We start from the raw sequence: 21,939 nt of genomic DNA, 5'->3' as shown, positions 1-21,939 counted from the left end.
CTGTGTAGTATACTCCTAGCTGTGTATACTCCTAGTATACTCCTAGCTGTGTAGTATACTCCTAGCTGTGTAGTATACTCTAGCTGTGTAGTAGCTGTGTAGTATACTCCTAGCTGTGTAGTATACTCCTAGCTGTGAAGTATACTCCTAGCTGTGTATACTCCTAGCTGTGTATACTCCTAGCTGTGTAGTATACTCCTAGCTGTGTAGTATACTCCTAGCTGTGTAGTATACTCCTAGCTGTGTAGTATACTCCTAGCTGTGTAGTATACTCCTAGCTGTGTAGTATACTCCTAGCTGTGTAGTATACTCCTAGCTGTGTAGTATACTCCTAGCTGTGTAGTATACTCCTAGCTGTGTATACTCCTAGCTGTGTAGTATACTCCTAGCTGTGTAGTATACTCCTAGCTGTGTATACTCCTAGCTGTGTAGTATACTCCTAGCTGTGTATACTCCTAGCTGTGTAGTATACTCCTAGCTGTGTAGTATACTCCTAGCTGTGTAGTATACTCCTAGCTGTGTAGCTGTGTAGTATACTCCTAGCTGTGTAGTATACTAGTTGTGTAGTATACTCCTAGCTGTGTAGTATACTCCTAGCTGTGTAGTATACTCCTAGCTGTGTAGTATACTCCTAGCTGTGTAGTATACTCCTAGCTGTGTAGTATACTCCTAGCTGTGTAGTATACTCCTAGCTGTGTAGTATACTCCTAGCTGTGTAGTATACTCCTAGCTGTGTAGTATGCTTCTAGCTGTGTAGTATACTCCTACCTGTGTAGTATACTCCTAGCTGTGTAGTATACTCCTAGCTGTGTAGTAGTATACTCTTAGCTGTGTATACTCCTAGCTACATATAGATATGCTCCCCTGCTAGCCCTGACATCACAAAACCCGTCACCTGTGTACAGTAGGCCGTAGACCTCCCTGGCACTTCACTAGGCTTAGACTCGCCTGGTAGACCTGGGCTACTTCTCAAAACTTTCTTAATTATAGCCTCCAAGACATGCAAGATGTGTGTGTCATCTTCCAGCGTCTCCTGACGAGCCTCTTACGACACAGTTACGAGTCACACTAACACAAGAGAGTGGCTCCCTCACCCTCGTGTCTTAGTGTGACTTGTAAATAGTTCAGCTCGGATCGATATGTGTCGTTAGCCTTGAACACAGACTTTGAACACCAAACATAATTAGTGCCACCACTGGCAATATTAGTGCCACCACTGGCAATATTAGTGCCACCACTGGCAATATGAGTGCCACCACTGGCAATATTAGTGCCACCACTGGCAATGTTAGTGCCACCACTGGCAATATTAGTGCCACCACTGGCAATGTTAGTGCCACCACTGGCAATGTTAGTGCCACCACTGGCAATATTGGTGCCACCACTGGCAATATTAGTGCCACCACTGGCAATATTAGTGCAGCTGGCAATATTAGTGCCACCACTGGCAATATTAGTGCCACCACTGGCAATATTAGTGCCACCACTGGCAATATTAGTGCCACCACTGGCAATATTAGTGCCACCACTGGCAATATTAGTGCCACCACTGGCAATATTAGTGCCACCACTGGCAATATTAGTGCCACCACTGGCAATATTAGTGCCACCACTGGCAATATTAGTGCCACCACTGGCAATATTAGTGACACCAGTGACAATATTAGTGCCACCACTGGCAATATTAGTGCCACCACTGGCAATATTAGTGCCACCACTGGCAATATTAGTGCCACCACTGGCAATATTAGTGCCACCACTGGCAATATTAGTGCCACCACTGGCAATATTAGTGCCACCACTAACAGTGCCACCACTGGCAATATTAGTGCCACCACTGGCAATATTAGTGCCACCACTGGCAATATTAATGCCACCACTGGCAATATTAGTGCCACCACTAACATTAGCGCCACCACTGGCAATATTAGTGCCACCACTGGCAATATTAGTGCCACCACTGGCAATATTAGTGCCACCACTGGCAATATTAATGCCACCACTGGCAATATTAGTGACACCAGTGGCAATATTAGTGCCACCACTGGCAATATTAGTGACACCACTGGCAATATTAGTGCCATCACTGGCAATATTAGTGCCACTACTAACATTAGTGCCACCACTGGCAATATTAGTGCCACCACTGGCAATATTAGTGCCACCACTGGCAATATTAGTGCCACCACTGGCAATATTAGTGACACCACTGGCAATATTAGTGACACCAGTGACAATATTAGTGCCACCACTGGCAATATTAGTGCCACCACTGGCAATATTTCTATTTACAAAGAATTCTTAATTTTCCCCATTTTTTACGACCCTACGATGATTTGGGTTCTCTAAATGACCCACATATGTAGAGTGACCCACTTAGGTCACACTACATATACATGTGCAAGTATATATTTACCTGTCTGGAGTTCCTTCTGTTTTCTTGCTAGTTCTTGTTCTTGTTTATTTCCTGTCTGTCTTAAGACACGATTGTCTTACACATCCACTATGAGGACTTCAAGTAGATGGAACCTACACTGACATCACTAAGCGAGATACTGAAGTCACAGTATGACACTGTGTTAAGTGCATGAGTTCCTTATGTATGAAACTCACAACAAAGATCAGGCCTACATATTTTCTGTCATTTTCTTAACCTTCGTTAGACTTCGAAAAAGCCGTCGAGTGCATGCCATGCACTCTCCCCGAAGTCTTGACTCAGGGAACACCATATTCACCCAAACTTGCAAGAAACCAATGTACCAGAGGTGAATATTCTGTGGAGAAGGATGCTGCACTACAAGCAAACACAGTGCAAACCAAGAAACTAATGTGAGAGACCTGGGAGTGATCATGTCGGAAGATCTCACCTTTAAGACCACAACAGTGACATCACAAGGAAAATGTGGTATCCCAGGTTCTCTACACATATGCTGCTATGTATGATAATCTATGTATGATAATCTATGTATGATAATCTATGTATGATAATCTATGTAACTGTGTATACTTGCATAAACTAACTTACAGGCTGGATAACTGGAATCTTCCAGGACACAAGACACCAGTGATAATCTTCCAGGACACAAGACATCAATGATAATCTTCCAGGACACAAGACACCAATGATAATCTTCCAGGACACAAGACACCAGTGATAATCTTCCAGGACACAAGACACCAATGATAATCTTCCAGGACACAAGACACCAATGATAATCTTCCAGGACACAAGACATCAATGATAATCTTTCAGGACACAAGACACCAGTGATAATCTTCCAGGACACAAGACACCAATGATAATCTTCCAGGACACAAGACACCACTGATAATCTTCCAGGACACAAGACACCACTGATAATCTTCCAGGACACAAGACACCAGTGATAATCTTCCAGGACACAAGACACCAGTGATAATCTTCCAGGACACAAGACACCAATGATAATCTTCCAGGACACAAGACACCAGTGATAATCTTCCAGGACACAAGACACCAGTGATAATCTTCCAGGACACAAGACACCAGTGATAATCTTCCAGGACACAAGACACCAGTGATAATCTTCCAGGACACAAGACATCAATGATAATCTTCCAGGACACAAGACACCAATGATAATCTTCCAGGACACAAGACACCAACGATAATCTTCCAGGATACAAGACATCAATGATAATCTTCCAGGACACAAGACACCAATGATAATCTTCCAGGACACAAGACACCAATGATAATCTTCCAGGACACAAGACACCACTGATAATCTTCCAGGACACAAGACACCAATGATAATCTTCCAGGACACAAGACATCAATGATAATCCTCCAGGACACAAGACACCATTGATAATCTTCCAGGACACAAGACATCAATGATAATCTTCCAGGACACAAGACACCAATGATAATCTTCCAGGACACAAGACACCAATGATAATCTTCCAGGATACATGACATCAATGATAATCTTCCAGGACACAAGACACCAATGATAATCTTCCAGGACACAAGACACCAATGATAATCTTCCAGGATACAAGACATCAATGATAATCTTCCAGGACACAAGACATCAATGATAATCTTCCAGGACACAAGACATCAATGATAATCTTCCAGGACACAAGACATCAATGATAATCTTCCAGGACACAAGACACCAGTGATAATCTTCCAGGACACAAGACACCAATGATAATCTTCCAGGACACAAGACATCAATGATAATCTTCCAGGACACAAGACACAATGATAACCTTCCAGGACACAAGACACCAGTGATAATCTTCCAGGACACAAGACATCAATGATAATCTTCCAGGACACAAGACACCAATGATAATCTTCCAGGACACAAGACATCAATGATAATCTTCCAGGACACAAGACACAATGATAACCTTCCAGGACACAAGACACCAGTGATAATCTTCCAGGACACAAGACACCAATGATAATCTTCCAGGACACAAGACATCAATGATAATCTTCCAGGACACAAGACACCAATGATAATCTTCCAGGACACAAGACACCATTGATAATCTTCCAGGACACAAGACATCAATGATAATCTTCCAGGACACAAGACACCATTGATAATCTTCCAGGACACAAGACATCAATGATAATCTTCCAGGACACAAGACACCAATGATAATCTTCCAGGACACAAGACACCAATGATAATCTTCCAGGACACAAGACACCAATGATAATCTTCCAGGACACAAGACATCAATGATAATCTTCCAGGACACAAGACACCAATGATAATCTTCCAGGACACAAGACACCATCCAGGACAAAAGACACCATTTATAATCTTCCAGGACACAAGACACCAATGATAATCTTCCAGGACACAAGACACCATTGATAATCTTCCAGGACACAAGACATCAATGATAATCTTCCAGGACACAAGACACCAATGATAATCTTCCAGGACACAAGACACCAATGATAATCTTCCAGGACACAAGACATCAATGATAATCTTCCAGGACACAAGACATCAATGATAATCTTCCAGGACACAAGACACCAGTGATAATCTTCCAGGACACAAGACACCAGTGATAATCTTCCAGGACACAAGACACCAGTGATAATCTTCCAGGACACAAGACACCAGTGATAATCTTCCAGGACACAAGACATCAATGATAATCTTCCAGGACACAAGACACCAGTGATAATCTTCCAGGACACAAGACACCAGTGATAATCTTCCAGGACACAAGACATCAATGATAATCTTCCAGGACACAAGACACCAGTGATAATCTTCCAGGACACAAGACATCAATGATAATCTTCCAGGGACACAGTGATAATCTTCCAGGACACAAGACACCAGTGATAATCTTCCAGGACACAAGACACCAGTGATAATCTTCCAGGACACAAGACATCAAGTGATAATCTTCCAGGACACAAGACACCATCTTCCAGGACACAATGATAATCTTCCAGGACACAAGACACCAGTGATAACACCAGTGATAATCTTCCAGGACACAAGACATCAATGATAATCTTCCAGGACACAAGACACCAGTGATAATCTTCCAGGACACAAGACATCAATGATAATCTTCCAGGACACAAGACACCAGTGATAATCTTCCAGGACACAAGACACCAGTGATAATCTTCCAGGACACAAGACATCTTCAATGATAATCTTCCAGGACACAAGACACCAGTGATAATCTTCCAGGACACAAGACATCAATGATAATCTTCCAGGACACAAGACACCAGTGATAATCTTCCAGGACACAAGACATCTTCCAGGACACAAGACACCAGTGATAATCTTCCAGGACACAAGACACCAGTGATAATCTTCCAGGACACAAGACACCAGTGATAATCTTCCAGGACACAAGACACACAAGACATCAATGATAATCTTCCAGGACACAAGACACCAGTGATAATCTTCCAGGACACAAGACATCAATGATAATCTTCCAGGACACAAGACACCAATGATAATCTTCCAGGACACAAGACACCAGTGATAATCTTCCAGGACACAAGACATCAATGATAATCTTCCAGGACACAAGACACCAATGATAATCTTCCAGGACACAAGACACCAGTGATAATCTTCCAGGACACAAGACACCAATGATAATCTTCCAGGACACAAGACACCAGTGATAATCTTCCAGGACACAAGACATCAATGATAATCTTCCAGGACACAAGACACCAGTGATAATCTTCCAGGACACAAGACATCAATGATAATCTTCCAGGACACAAGACACCAGTGATAATCTTCCAGGACACAAGACACCAGTGATAATCTTCCAGGACACAAGACATCAATGATAATCTTCCAGGACACAAGACACCAGTGATAATCTTCCAGGACACAAGACATCAATGATAATCTTCCAGGACACAAGACACCAAGACACCAATGATAATCTTCCAGGACACAAGACACCAGTGATAATCTTCCAGGACACAAGACATCAATGATAATCTTCCAGGACACAAGACACCAGTGATAATCTTCCAGGACACAAGACATCAATGATAATCTTCCAGGACACAAGACATCAATGATAATCTTCCAGGACACAAGACACCAATGATAATCTTCCAGGACACAAGACACCAAGACATCAATGATAATCTTCCAGGACACAAGACATCAATGATAATCTTCCAGGACACAAGACACCAATGATAATCTTCCAGGACACAAGACACCAGTGATAATCTTCCAGGACACAAGACATCAATGATAATCTTCCAGGACACAAGACACCAGTGATAATCTTCCAGGACACAAGACATCAATGATAATCTTCCAGGACACAAGACACCAATGATAATCTTCCAGGACACAAGACACCAATGATAATCTTCCAGGACACAAGACACCAATGATAATCTTCCAGGACACAAGACACCAGTGATAATCTTCCAGGACACAAGACATCAATGATAATCTTCCAGGACACAAGACACCAATGATAATCTTCCAGGACACAAGACATCAATGATAATCTTCCAGGACACAAGACACCAATGATAATCTTCCAGGACACAAGACATCAATGATAATCTTCCAGGACACAAGACACCAGTGATAATCTTCCAGGACACAAGACATCAATGATAATCTTCCAGGACACAAGACATCAATGATAATCTTCCAGGACACAAGACACCAATGATAATCTTCCAGGACACAAGACATCAATGATAATCTTCCAGGACACAAGACACCAGTGATAATCTTCCAGGACACAAGACATCAATGATAATCTTCCAGGACACACAATGATAATCTTCCAGGACACAAGACATCAATGATAATCTTCCAGGACACAAGACATCAATGATAATCTTCCAGGACACAAGACACAATGATAACAAGACACCAGTGATAATCTTCCAGGACACAAGACATCAATGATAATCTTCCAGGACACAAGACACCAATGATAATCTTCCAGGACACAAGACATCAATGATAATCTTCCAGGACACATCTTCCAGGACACAAGACATCAATGATAATCTTCCAGGACACAAGACACCAGTGATAATCTTCCAGGACACAAGACATCAATGATAATCTTCCAGGACACAAGACACCAATGATAATCTTCCAGGACACAAGACATCAATGATAATCTTCCAGGACACAAGACATCAATGATAATCTTCCAGGACACAAGACATCAATGATAATCTTCCAGGACACAAGACATCAATGATAATCTTCCAGGACACAAGACACCAGTGATAATCTTCCAGGACACAAGACACAATGATAATCTTCCAGGACACAAGACACAATGATAATCTTCCAGGACACAAGACATCAATGATAATCTTCCAGGACACAAGACATCAATGATAATCTTCCAGGACACAAGACATCTTCCAGGACACAAGACCAGTGATAATCTTCCAGGACACAAGACAAAATGATAATCTTCAAGGACACAAGACACAATGATAATCTTCCAGGACACAAGACATCAATGATAATCTTCCAGGACACAAGACACCAGTGATAATCTTCCAGGACACAAGACACCAATGATAATCTTCCAGGATACAAGACATCAATGATAATCTTCCAGGACACAAGACATCAATGATAATCTTCCAGGACACAAGACACCAATGATAATCTTCCAGGATACAAGACATCAATGATAATCTTCCAGGACACAAGACATCAATGATAATCTTCCAGGACACAAGACACCAGTGATAATCTTCCAGGACACAAGACATCAATGATAATCTTCCAGGACACAAGACATCAATGATAATCTTCCAGGACACAAGACATCAATGATAATCTTCCAGGACACAAGACATCAATGATAATCTTCCAGGACACAAGACATCAATGATAATCTTCCAGGACACAAGACACCAATGATAATCTTCCAGGACACAAGACATCAATGATAATCTTCCAGGACACAAGACATCAATGATAATCTTCCAGGACACAAGACATCAATGATAATCTTCCAGGACACAAGACATCAATGATAATCTTCCAGGACACAAGACATCAATGATAATCTTCCAGGACACAAGACATCAATGATAATCTTCCAGGACACAAGACATCAATGATAATCTTCCAGGACACAAGACATCCAGGACACAAGACAATGATAATCTTGCAGGACACAAGACATCAATGATAATCTTCCAGGACACAAGACATCAATGATAATCTTCCAGGACACAAGACATCAATGATAATCTTCCAGGACACAAGACACCAATGATAATCTTCAATGATAATCTTCCAGGACACAAGACACCACTGATAATCTTCCAGGACACAAGACACCAATGATAATCTTCCAGGACACAAGACATCAATGATAATCTTCCAGGACACAAGACATCAATGATAATCTTCCAGGACACAAGACATCAATGATAATCTTCCAGGACACAAGACATCAATGATAATCTTCCAGGACACAAGACATCAATGATAATCTTCCAGGACACAAGACATCAATGATAATCTTCCAGGACACAAGACATCAATGATAATCTTCCAGGACACAAGACATCAATGATAATCTTCCAGGACACAAGACATCAATGATAATCTTCCAGGACACAAGACATCAATGATAATCTTCCAGGACACAAGACACCAATGATAATCTTCCAGGACACAAGACATCAATGATAATCTTCCAGGACACAAGACATCAATGATAATCTTCCAGGACACAAGACATCAATGATAATCTTCCAGGACACAAGACATCAATGATAATCTTCCAGGACACAAGACATCAATGATAATCTTCCAGGACACAAGACATCAATGATAATCTTCCATGATAATCTTCCAGGACACAAGACATCAATGATAATCTTCCAGGACACAAGACATCAATGATAATCTTCCAGGACACAAGACATCAATGATAATCTTCCAGGACACAAGACATCAATGATAATCTTCCAGGACACAAGACATCAATGATAATCTTCCAGGACACAAGACATCAATGATAATCTTCCAGGACACAAGACATCAATGATAATCTTCCAGGACACAAGACATCAATGATAATCTTCCAGGACACAAGACACAATGATAATCTTCAATGATAATCTTCCAGGACACAAGACATCAATGATAATCTTGCAGGACACAAGACATCAATGATAATCTTTCAGGACACAAGACATCAATGATAATCTTCCAGGACACAAGACATCAATGATAATCTTCCAGGACACAAGACATCAATGCTAATCTTCCAGGACACAAGACATCAATGATAATCTTCCAGGACACAAGACACAATGATAATCTTCAATGATAATCTTCCAGGACACAAGACAGCAATGATAATCTTCCAGGACACAAGACAACAATCATAATCTTCCAGGACACAAGACATCAGTGATAATCTTCCAGGACACAATGATAAAGACACCAATGATAATCTTCCAGGACACAAGACATCAATGATAATCTTCCAGGACACAAGACATCAATGATAATCTTCCAGGACACAAGACATCAATGATAATCTTCCAGGACACAAGACATCAATAATAATCTTCCAGGACACAAGACATCAATAATAATCTTCCAGGACACAAGACATCAATGATAATCTTCCAGGACACAAGACATCAATGATAATCTTCCAGGACACAAGACACAATGATAATCTTCCAGGACACAAGACATCAATGATAATCTTCCAGGACACAAGACATCAATGATAATCTTCCAGGACACAAGACATCAATGATAATCTTCCAGGACACAAGACATCAATGATAATCTTCCAGGACACAAGACACCAATGATAATCTTCCAGGACACAAGACATCAATGATAATCTTCCAGGACACAAGACATCAATGATAATCTTCCAGGACACAAGACATCAATGATAATCTTCCAGGACACAAGACATCAATGATAATCTTCCAGGACACAAGACATCAATGATAATCTTCCAGGACACAAGACATCAATGATAATCTTCCAGGACACAAGACATCAATGATAATCTTCCAGGACACAAGACATCAATGATAATCTTCCAGGACACAAGACATCAATGATAATCTTCCAGGACACAAGACATCAATGATAATCTTCCAGGACACAAGACACCAATGATAATCTTCCAGGACACAAGACACCAATGATAATCTTCCAGGACACAAGACACCAATGATAATCTTCCAGGACACAAGACATCAATGATAATCTTCCAGGACACAAGACATCAATGATAATCTTCCAGGACACAAGACATCAATGATAATCTTCCAGGACACAAGACATCAATAATAATCTTCCAGGACACAAGACACAATGATAATCTTCTATGATAATCTTCCAGGACACAAGACACCAATGATAATCTTCCAGGACACAAGACATCAATGATAATCTTCCAGGACACAAGACATCAATGATAATCTTCCAGGACACAAGACACCAATGATAATCTTCCAGGACACAAGACACAATGATAATCTTCAATGATAATCTTCCAGGACACAAGACACCAATGATAATCTTCCAGGACACAAGACACCAATGATAATCTTCCAGGACACAAGACATCAATGATAATCTTCCAGGACACAAGACATCAATGATAATCTTCCAGGACACAAGACATCAATGATAATCTTCCAGGACACAAGACATCAATGATAATCTTCCAGGACACAAGACATCAATGATAATCTTCCAGGACACAAGACATCAATGATAATCTTCCAGGACACAAGACATCAATGATAATCTTCCAGGACACAAGACATCAATGATAATCTTCCAGGACACAAGACACCAATGATAATCTTCCAGGACACAAGACATCAATGATAATCTTCCAGGACACAAGACATCAATGATAATCTTCCAGGACACAAGACATCAATGATAATCTTCCAGGACACAAGACATCAATGATAATCTTCCAGGACACAAGACATCAATGATAATCTTCCAGGACACAAGACATCAATGATAATCTTCCAGGACACAAGACATCAATGATAATCTTCCAGGACACAAGACATCAATGATAATCTTCCAGGACACAAGACATCAATGATAATCTTCCAGGACACAAGACATCAATGATAATCTTCCAGGACACAAGACATCAATGATAATCTTCCAGGACACAAGACATCAATGATAATCTTCCAGGACACAAGACACCAATGATAATCTTCCAGGACACAAGACATCAATGATAATCTTCCAGGACACAAGACACCAATGATAATCTTCCAGGACACAAGACATCAATGATAATCTTCCAGGACACAAGACATCAATGATAATCTTCCAGGACACAAGACATCAATGATAATCTTCCAGGACACAAGACAATGATAATCTTCATTGATAATCTTCCAGGACACAAGACATCAATGATAATCTTCCAGGACACAAGACATCAATGATAATCTTCCAGGACACAAGACATCAATGATAATCTTCCAGGACACAAGACATCAATGATAATCTTCCAGGACACAAGACATCAATGATAATCTTCCAGGACACAAGACATCAATGATAATCTTCCAGGACACAAGACATCAATGATAATCTTCCAGGACACAAGACATCAATGATAATCTTCCAGGACACAAGACACCAATGATAATCTTCCAGGACACAAGACACCAATGATAATCTTCCAGGACACAAGACATCAATGATAATCTTCCAGGACACAAGACACCAATGATAATCTTCCAGGACACAAGACATCAATGATAATCTTCCAGGACACAAGACACCAGTGATAATCTTCCAGGACACAAGACATCAATGATAATCTTCCAGGACACAAGACATCAATGATAATCTTCCAGGACACAAGACACAATGATAATCTTCCAGGACACAAGACACCAATGATAATCTTCCAGGACACAAGACATCAATGATAATCTTCCAGGACACAACACACAATGATAATCTTCCAGGACACAAGACACAATGATAATCTTCCAGGACACAAGACATCTTCCAGGACACAAGACATCAATGATAATCTTCCAGGACACAAGACATCAATGATAATCTTCCAGGACACAAGACACCAATGATAATCTTCCAGGACACAAGACACCAATGATAATCTTCCAGGACACAAGACATCAATGATAATCTTCCAGGACACAAGACACCAGTGATAATCTTCCAGGACACAAGACATCAATGATAATCTTCCAGGACACAAGACATCAATGATAATCTTCCAGGACACAAGACACCAATGATAATCTTCCAGGACACAAGACACCAATGATAATCTTCCAGGACACAAGACATCAATGATAATCTTCCAGGACACAAGACACCAATGATAATCTTCCAGGACACAAGACATCAATGATAATCTTCCAGGACACAAGACATCAATGATAATCTTCCAGGACACAAGACATCAATGATAATCTTCCAGGACACAAGACATCAATGATAATCTTCCAGGACACAAGACATAAATGATAATCTTCCAGGACACAAGACACACAAGACATCAATGATAATCTTCCAGGACACAAGACATCAATGATAATCTTCCAGGACACAAGACATCAATGATAATCTTCCAGGACACAAGACATCAATGATAATCTTCCAGGACACAAGACATCAATGATAATCTTCCAGGACACAAGACATCAATGATAATCTTCCAGGACACAAGACATCAATGATAATCTTCCAGGACACAAGACACCAGTGATAATCTTCCAGGACACAAGACATCAATGATAATCTTCCAGGACACAAGACATCAATGATAATCTTCCAGGACACAAGACATCAATGATAATCTTCCAGGACACAAGACATCAATGATAATCTTCCAGGACACAAGACACCAGTGATAATCTTCCAGGACACAAGACATCAATGATAATCTTCCAGGACACAAGACACCAGTGATAATCTTCCAGGACACAAGACATCAATGATAATCTTCCAGGACACAAGACATCAATGATAATCTTCCAGGACACAAGACATCAATGATAATCTTCCAGGACACAAGACATCAATGATAATCTTCCAGGACACAAGACACCAGTGATAATCTTCCAGGACACAAGACACCAGTGATAATCTTCCAGAACACGACACAATGATAATCTTCCAGGACACAAGACAAAATGATAATCTTCAAGGACACAAGACACAATGATAATCTTCCAGGACACAAGACATCAATGATAATCTTCCAGGACACAAGACATCAATGATAATCTTCCAGGACACAAGACATCAATGATAATCTTCCAGGACACAAGACATCAATGATAATCTTCCAGGACACAAGACACCAGTGATAATCTTCCAGGACACAAGACATCAATGATAATCTTCCAGGACACAAGACATCAATGATAATCTTCCAGGACACAAGACACCAATGATAATCTTCCAGGACACAAGACATCAATGATAATCTTCCAGGACACAAGACATCAATGATAATCTTCCAGGACACAAGACATCAATGATAATCTTCCAGGACACAAGACACCAGTGATAATCTTCCAGGACACAAGACACCAGTGATAATCTTCCAGGACACAAGACATCAATGATAATCTTCCAGGACACAAGACATCAATGATAATCTTCCAGGACACAAGACATCAATGATAATCTTCCAGGACACAAGACACAAGACACCAGTGATAATCTTCCAGGACACAAGACATCAATGATAATCTTCCAGGACACAAGACACCAGTGATAATCTTCCAGGACACAAGACATCAATGATAATCTTCCAGGACACAAGACATCAATGATAATCTTCCAGGACACAAGACATCAATGATAATCTTCCAGGACACAAGACATCAATGATAATCTTCCAGGACACAAGACATCAATGATAATCTTCCAGGACACAAGACATCAATGATAATCTTCCAGGACACAAGACATCAATGATAATCTTCCAGGACACAAGACATCAATGATAATCTTCCAGGACACAAGACATCAATGATAATCTTCCAGGACACAAGACATCAATGATAATCTTCCAGGACACAAGACATCAATGATAATCTTCCAGGACACAAGACATCAATGATAATCTTCCAGGACACAAGACATCAATGATAATCTTCCAGGACACAAGACATCAATGATAATCTTCCAGGACACAAGACATCAATGATAATCTTCCAGGACACAAGACATCAATGATAATCTTCCAGGACACAAGACATCAATGATAATCTTCCAGGACACAAGACACCAGTGATAATCTTCCAGGACACAAGACACCAGTGATAATCTTCCAGGACACAAGACATCAATGATAATCTTCCAGGACACAAGACATCAATGATAATCTTCCAGGACACAAGACATCAATGATAATCTTCCAGGACACAAGACATCAATGATAATCTTCCAGGACACAAGACATCAATGATAATCTTCCAGGACACAAGACATCAATGATAATCTTCCAGGACACAAGACATCAATGATAATCTTCCAGGACACAAGACATCAATGATAATCTTCCAGGACACAAGACATCAATGATAATCTTCCAGGACACAAGACATCAATGATAATCTTCCAGGACACAAGACATCAATGATAATCTTCCAGGACACAAGACACCAGTGATAATCTTCCAGGACACAAGACATCAATGATAATCTTCCAGGACACAAGACATCAATGATAATCTTCCAGGACACAAGACATCAATGATAATCTTCCAGGACACAAGACATCAATGATAATCTTCCAGGACACAAGACATCAATGATAATCTTCCAGGACACAAGACATCAATGATAATCTTCCAGGACACAAGACACCAGTGATAATCTTCCAGGACACAAGACATCAATGATAATCTTCCAGGACACAAGACATCAATGATAATCTTCCAGGACACAAGACATCAATGATAATCTTCCAGGACACAAGACATCAATGATAATCTTCCAGGACACAAGACACCAGTGATAATCTTCCAGGACACAAGACATCAATGATAATCTTCCAGGACACAAGACATCAATGATAATCTTCCAGGACACAAGACATCAATGATAATCTTCCAGTCACTTGCTGGAATATTGATGTACATTAAAATATATTCTGAAGGTAGGTCGTAAATCTGACTAAAAATGAGCCTTTATGGGTTCCATAGGCCTTCCATAGGCCTTCCATAGGCCTTCCATAGGCCTTCCATAGGCCTTCCATAGGCCTTCCATAGTCCTTCCATAGGCCTTCCATAGGCCTTCCATAGTCCTTCCATAGGCCTTCCATAGGGCTTGCTGATCCACACACACAGAATGATCCACACACACAGAATGATCCACACACACAGAATGATCCACACACACAGAATGATCCACATACACAGAATGATCCACACACACAGAATGATCCACACACACAGAATGATCCACACACACAGAATGATCCACACACACAGAATGATCCACACACACAGAATGATCCACATACACAGAATGATCCACACACACAGAATGATCCACACACACAGAATGATCCACATACACAGAATGATCCACACACACAGAATGATCCACACACACAGAATGATCCACACACACAGAATGATCCACATACACAGAATGATCCACACACACAGAATGATCCACACACACAGAATGATCCACATACACAGAATGATCCACACACACAGAATGATCCACACACACAGAATGATCCACACACACAGAATGATCCACACACACAGAATGATCCACACACACAGAATGATCCACATACACAGAATGATCCACACACACAGAATGATCCACACACACAGAATGATCCACACACACAGAATGATCCACACACACAGAATGATCCACACACACAGAATGATCCACACACACAGAATGATCCACACACACAGAATGATCCACACACACAGAATGATCCACACACACAGATGATCCACACACAGAATGATCCACACACACAGATGATCCACACACACAGATGATCCACACACACAGATGATCCACACACACAGATGATCCACACACACAGATGATCCACACACACAGATGATCCACACACACACAATGATCCACACACAGAATGATCCAAACACACAGAATGATCCACACACAGAATGATCCACACACAGAATGATCCACACACACAGATGATCCACACACACACAATGATCCACACACACAGATGATCCACACACACACAATGATCCACACACACAGATGATCCACACACACACAATGATCCACACACACAGAATGATCCACACACAGAATGATCCACACACAGAATGATCCACACACAGAATGATCCACACACACAGAATGATCCACACACAGAATGATCCACACACACAGAATGATCCACACACACATAATCCACACACGCAGAATGATCCACACACACAATGATCCACACACACATAATGATCCACACACACAATGATCCACACACACAGAATGATCCACACACACGTAATGATCCACACACACAGAATGATCCACACACACAGAATGATCCACACACAGAATGATCCACACACACAGAATGATCCACACACAGAATGATCCACACACACAGATGATCCACACACACAGAATGATCCACACACACAGAATGATCCACACACACAGAATGACCCACACACACAGAATGATCCACACACACAGAATGATCCACACACACAGAATGATGCACACACACACAATGATCCACACACACAGAATGATCCACACACAGATGATCCACACACACAGAATGATCCACACACAGAATGACCCACACACACAGAATGATCCACACACACAGAATGATCCACACACACAGAATGATGCACACACACAGAATGATCCACACACACAGAATGATCCACACACAGAATGACCCACACACACAGAATGATCCACACACACAGAATGATCCACACACACAGATGATCCACACACAGAATGATCCACACACACAGAATGATCCACACACACAGAATGATCCACACACACAGAATGATCCACACACACAGATGATCCACACACACAGAATGATCCACACACACAGAATGATCCACACACAGAATGATCCACACACACAGAATGATCCACACACACAGAATGATCCACACACACATAATCCACACACGCAGAATGATCCACACACACAATGATCCACACACACATAATGATCCACACACAATGATCCACACACACAGAATGATCCACACACACAGAATGATCCACACACACAGAATGATCCGCACACACAGAATGATCCACACACACAGATGATCCACACACACAGAATGATCCACACACAGAATGATCCACACACACAGATGATCCACACACACAGAATGATCCACACACACAGAATGATCCACACACACAGAATGATCCACACACACAGCTGATCCACACACACATAATGATCCACACACACAGAATGATCCACACACACAGAATGATCCACACACACAGAATGATCCACACACACAGAATGATCCACACACACAGAATGATCCACACACAGAATGATCCACACACAGAATGATCCACACACACAGAATGATCCACATACACAGAATGATCCACACACAGAATGATCCACACACACAGAATGATCCACACACAGAATGATCCACATACACAGAATGATCCACACACAGAATGATCCACACACACAGAATGATCCACACACACAGAATGATCCACACACACAGAATGATCCACACACACAGAATGATCCACACACACAGAATGATCCACACACACAGAATGATCCACACACACAATGATCCACACACACAGAATGATCCACACACACAGAATGATCCAAACACACAGAATGATCCACACACACAGAATGATCCACACACACAGAATGATCCACACACACAGAATGATCCACACACACAGAATGATCCACACACACAGAATGATCCACACACAGAATGATCCACACACACAGAATGATCCACACACACAGAATGATCCACACACACAGAATGATCCACACACACAGAATGATCCACACACACAGAATGATCCACATACACAGAATGATCCACACACACAGAATGATCCACACACACAGAATGATCCACACACACAGAATGATCCACACACACAGAATGATCCACATACACAGAATGATCCACACACACAGAATGATCCACACACACAGAATGATCCACACACACAGAATGATCCACATACACAGAATGATCCACACACACAGAATGATCCACACACACAGAATGATCCACACACACAGAATGATCCACACACACAGAATGATCCACATACACAGAATGATCCACACACACAGAATGATCCACACACACAGAATGATCCACACACACAGAATGATCCACACACACAGAATGATCCACACACACAGAATGATCCACATACACAGAATGATCCACACACACAGAATGATCCACACACACAGAATGATCCACACACACAGAATGATCCACACACACAGAATGATCCACACACACACAATGATCCACACACACACAATGATCCACACACACACAATGATCCACACACACAGAATGATCCACACACACAGAATGATCCACACACACACAATGATCCACACACACAGAATGATCCACACACACACAATGATCCACACACACACAATGATCCACACACACACAATGATCCACACACACACAATGATCCACACAGGATCACAACACAGTTACTGACCAGTGCTCCTCAGAAGGTGTTCCAGCATACGTCCAGGGGCCATTTATCGTCCAGCCAACAACTGAAACACAAATATACATTATATATACGTTATATATACATTATATATACATTATATATACATTATATATACATTATATACACATGGATAGGCATAATTTGAAATTCAAAATTCTTAGGCGATTTGAAAATCCCAATAACCAAAATAATTCTTTTGCCTGAGTAATTAAAATAAGAAAAATACTACGAACTCTCCAGAAAGTCTAAATTATTTCTAAAATTACGTTTAATTACGTTTTTTCAATACATTAAAGTTCATTAACCAAATATATAATAATATATATTAGTCAAAGTGGCAGAAATGGGGCCATTTTTTCGGCCATTTGTCCCCCCCCCTTTCCAAAAATGTGGAATTCGAGAGGTAATCGGGAAAGTGTTTCTGGTTCCTGCATCTGGATCACATTGTGAGTCAAGGAACGGGACGGGGTTTAAACCCATGGCCAGTGAGTTGTAGACAGGCCAGTGCGTTAACCACTGTACTAGTCAGCTCTAAGATTCCTCAGACTAGGTACACTTGTATACATGTTAGGAAGGTTAGCATGGGCCGCCACTGTGACCTCAAGTACAGGATTTTTTACAGATGAGTCACCATATACTTGTGGTTACAGTGGTGGCCCAGGCTAACCTTCCTATGATATACCTTTGATCAGGTTCAAATTTTACTACTCTCAGAGCCCGGCCATGGGTCAGGCTCGTCTCGTGCTAGCCTGGTCAACCTGGCTGTTGCTGCTAAAGGGCTGCTGAACAGAAATATAATCTCTCCACAGCTTTTCACACGACCCACCAACCCACCCAACACGACCCACCAACCCACCCAACACGACCCACCAACCCACCTAACAGGACCCACCAACCCACCCCAACACGACCCACCAACCCACCAAACAGGACCCACCAACCCACCCCAACACGACCCACCAACCCACCCAACACGACCCACCAACCCACCCCAACACGACCCACCCCCCCACCCAACAGGTCCCACCAACCCACCCCAACACGACCCACCAACCCACCTAACAGGACCCACCAACCCACCCCAACACGACCCACCAACCCACCCCAACACGACCCACCAACCCACCTAACAGGACCCACCAACCCACCCCAACACGACCCACCAACCACCCCAACACGACCCACCAACCCACCCCAACACGACCCACCAACCCACCCCAACAGGACCCACCAACCCACCTAACAGGACCCATCAACCCACCCCAACACGACCCACCAACCACCCCAACACGACCCACCAACCCACCACAACACGACCCACCAACCCACCCCAACACGACCCACCAACCACCCCAACACGACCCACCAACCCACCCCAACACGACCCACCAACCACCCCAACACGACCCACCAACCCACCAACCCACCCCAACACGACCCACCAACCCACCCCAACACGACCCACCAACCCACCCCAACACGACCCACCAACCACCCCAACACGACCCACAAACCACCCCAACAGGACCCACCAACCCACCCAACACGACCCACCAACCAACCCAACACGACCCACCAATCCACCCCAACACGACCCACCAACCCACCCCAACACGACCCACCAACCCACCCCAACACGACCCACCAACCCACCCCAACACGAACCACCAACCCACCCAACACGACCCACCCCACCCCCAACCCACCAACCACCCCAACGCGACCCATCAACCCACCCCAACGCGACCCATCAACCCACCCCAACACGACCCACCAACCACCCCAACACGACCCACCAACCCACCCAACACGACCCACCCCACCCCAACACGACCCACCAACCCACCCAACACGACCCCCAACCAACCAACCACCCCAACACGACCCACCCCACCCAACACGACCCACCAACCCACCCAACACGACCCACCAACCCATCCCAACACGACCCACCAACCACCCCAACACGACCCACCAACCCACCCCAACACGACCCACCACCCACCCCCACCAACCCACCCAACACGACACAACCCATCCCAACACGACCCACCAACCCCCCAACACGACCCACCAACCCACCCCAACACGACCCACCAACCCACCCAACACGACCCACCAACCCACCCAACACGACCCACCAACCCACCCCAACACGACCAACCACCCCAACACGACCCACCAACCCACCCCAACACGACCCACCAACCACCCCAACACGACCCACCAACCACCTCAACACGACCCACCAACCCACCCCAACCCCAACACGACCCACCAACCACCGCAACACGACCCACCAACCCACCCCAACACGACCCACCAACCACCCCAACCGACCCACCAACACGACCCACCAACCCACCCCAACACGACCCACCAACCCACCCCAACACGACCCACCAACCACCCCAACACGACCCACCAACCACCCCAACACGACCCACCAACCACCCCAACACGACCCACCAACCCACCCCAACGCGACCCACCAACCACCCTAACACGAACCACCCCAACACGACCCACCAACCACCCCAACACGACCCACCAACCACCCCAACACGACCCACCAACCACCCCAACACGACCCACCAACCACCCCAACACGACCCACCAAC

General features: G+C 43.0%; 1 protein-coding gene across 1 annotated transcript in view; it reads right to left on the bottom strand.

Moving 5' to 3' along the window:
* LOC128702590 (WD repeat and SOCS box-containing protein 1-like) overlaps nt 1–21,939 on the bottom strand; it is a 484,629-nt gene that overhangs the window by 392,256 nt on the left and 70,434 nt on the right. Inside the window, exon 2 of the mRNA XM_070105233.1 lies at nt 19,301–19,361. Coding sequence (XP_069961334.1) covers nt 19,301–19,343 — 43 coding nt within the window. The 5' untranslated portion in view covers nt 19,344–19,361. The remainder of the gene's footprint in view (nt 1–19,300; nt 19,362–21,939) is intronic.

The sequence above is a fragment of the Cherax quadricarinatus genome, chromosome 98, assembly GCF_038502225.1.
Source record: "Cherax quadricarinatus isolate ZL_2023a chromosome 98, ASM3850222v1, whole genome shotgun sequence".
Lineage (NCBI taxonomy): Eukaryota > Metazoa > Arthropoda > Malacostraca > Decapoda > Parastacidae > Cherax > Cherax quadricarinatus.
Note: the sequence above shows the minus strand (reverse complement) of the source record. Positions and strands in the feature narration are given on the sequence as shown.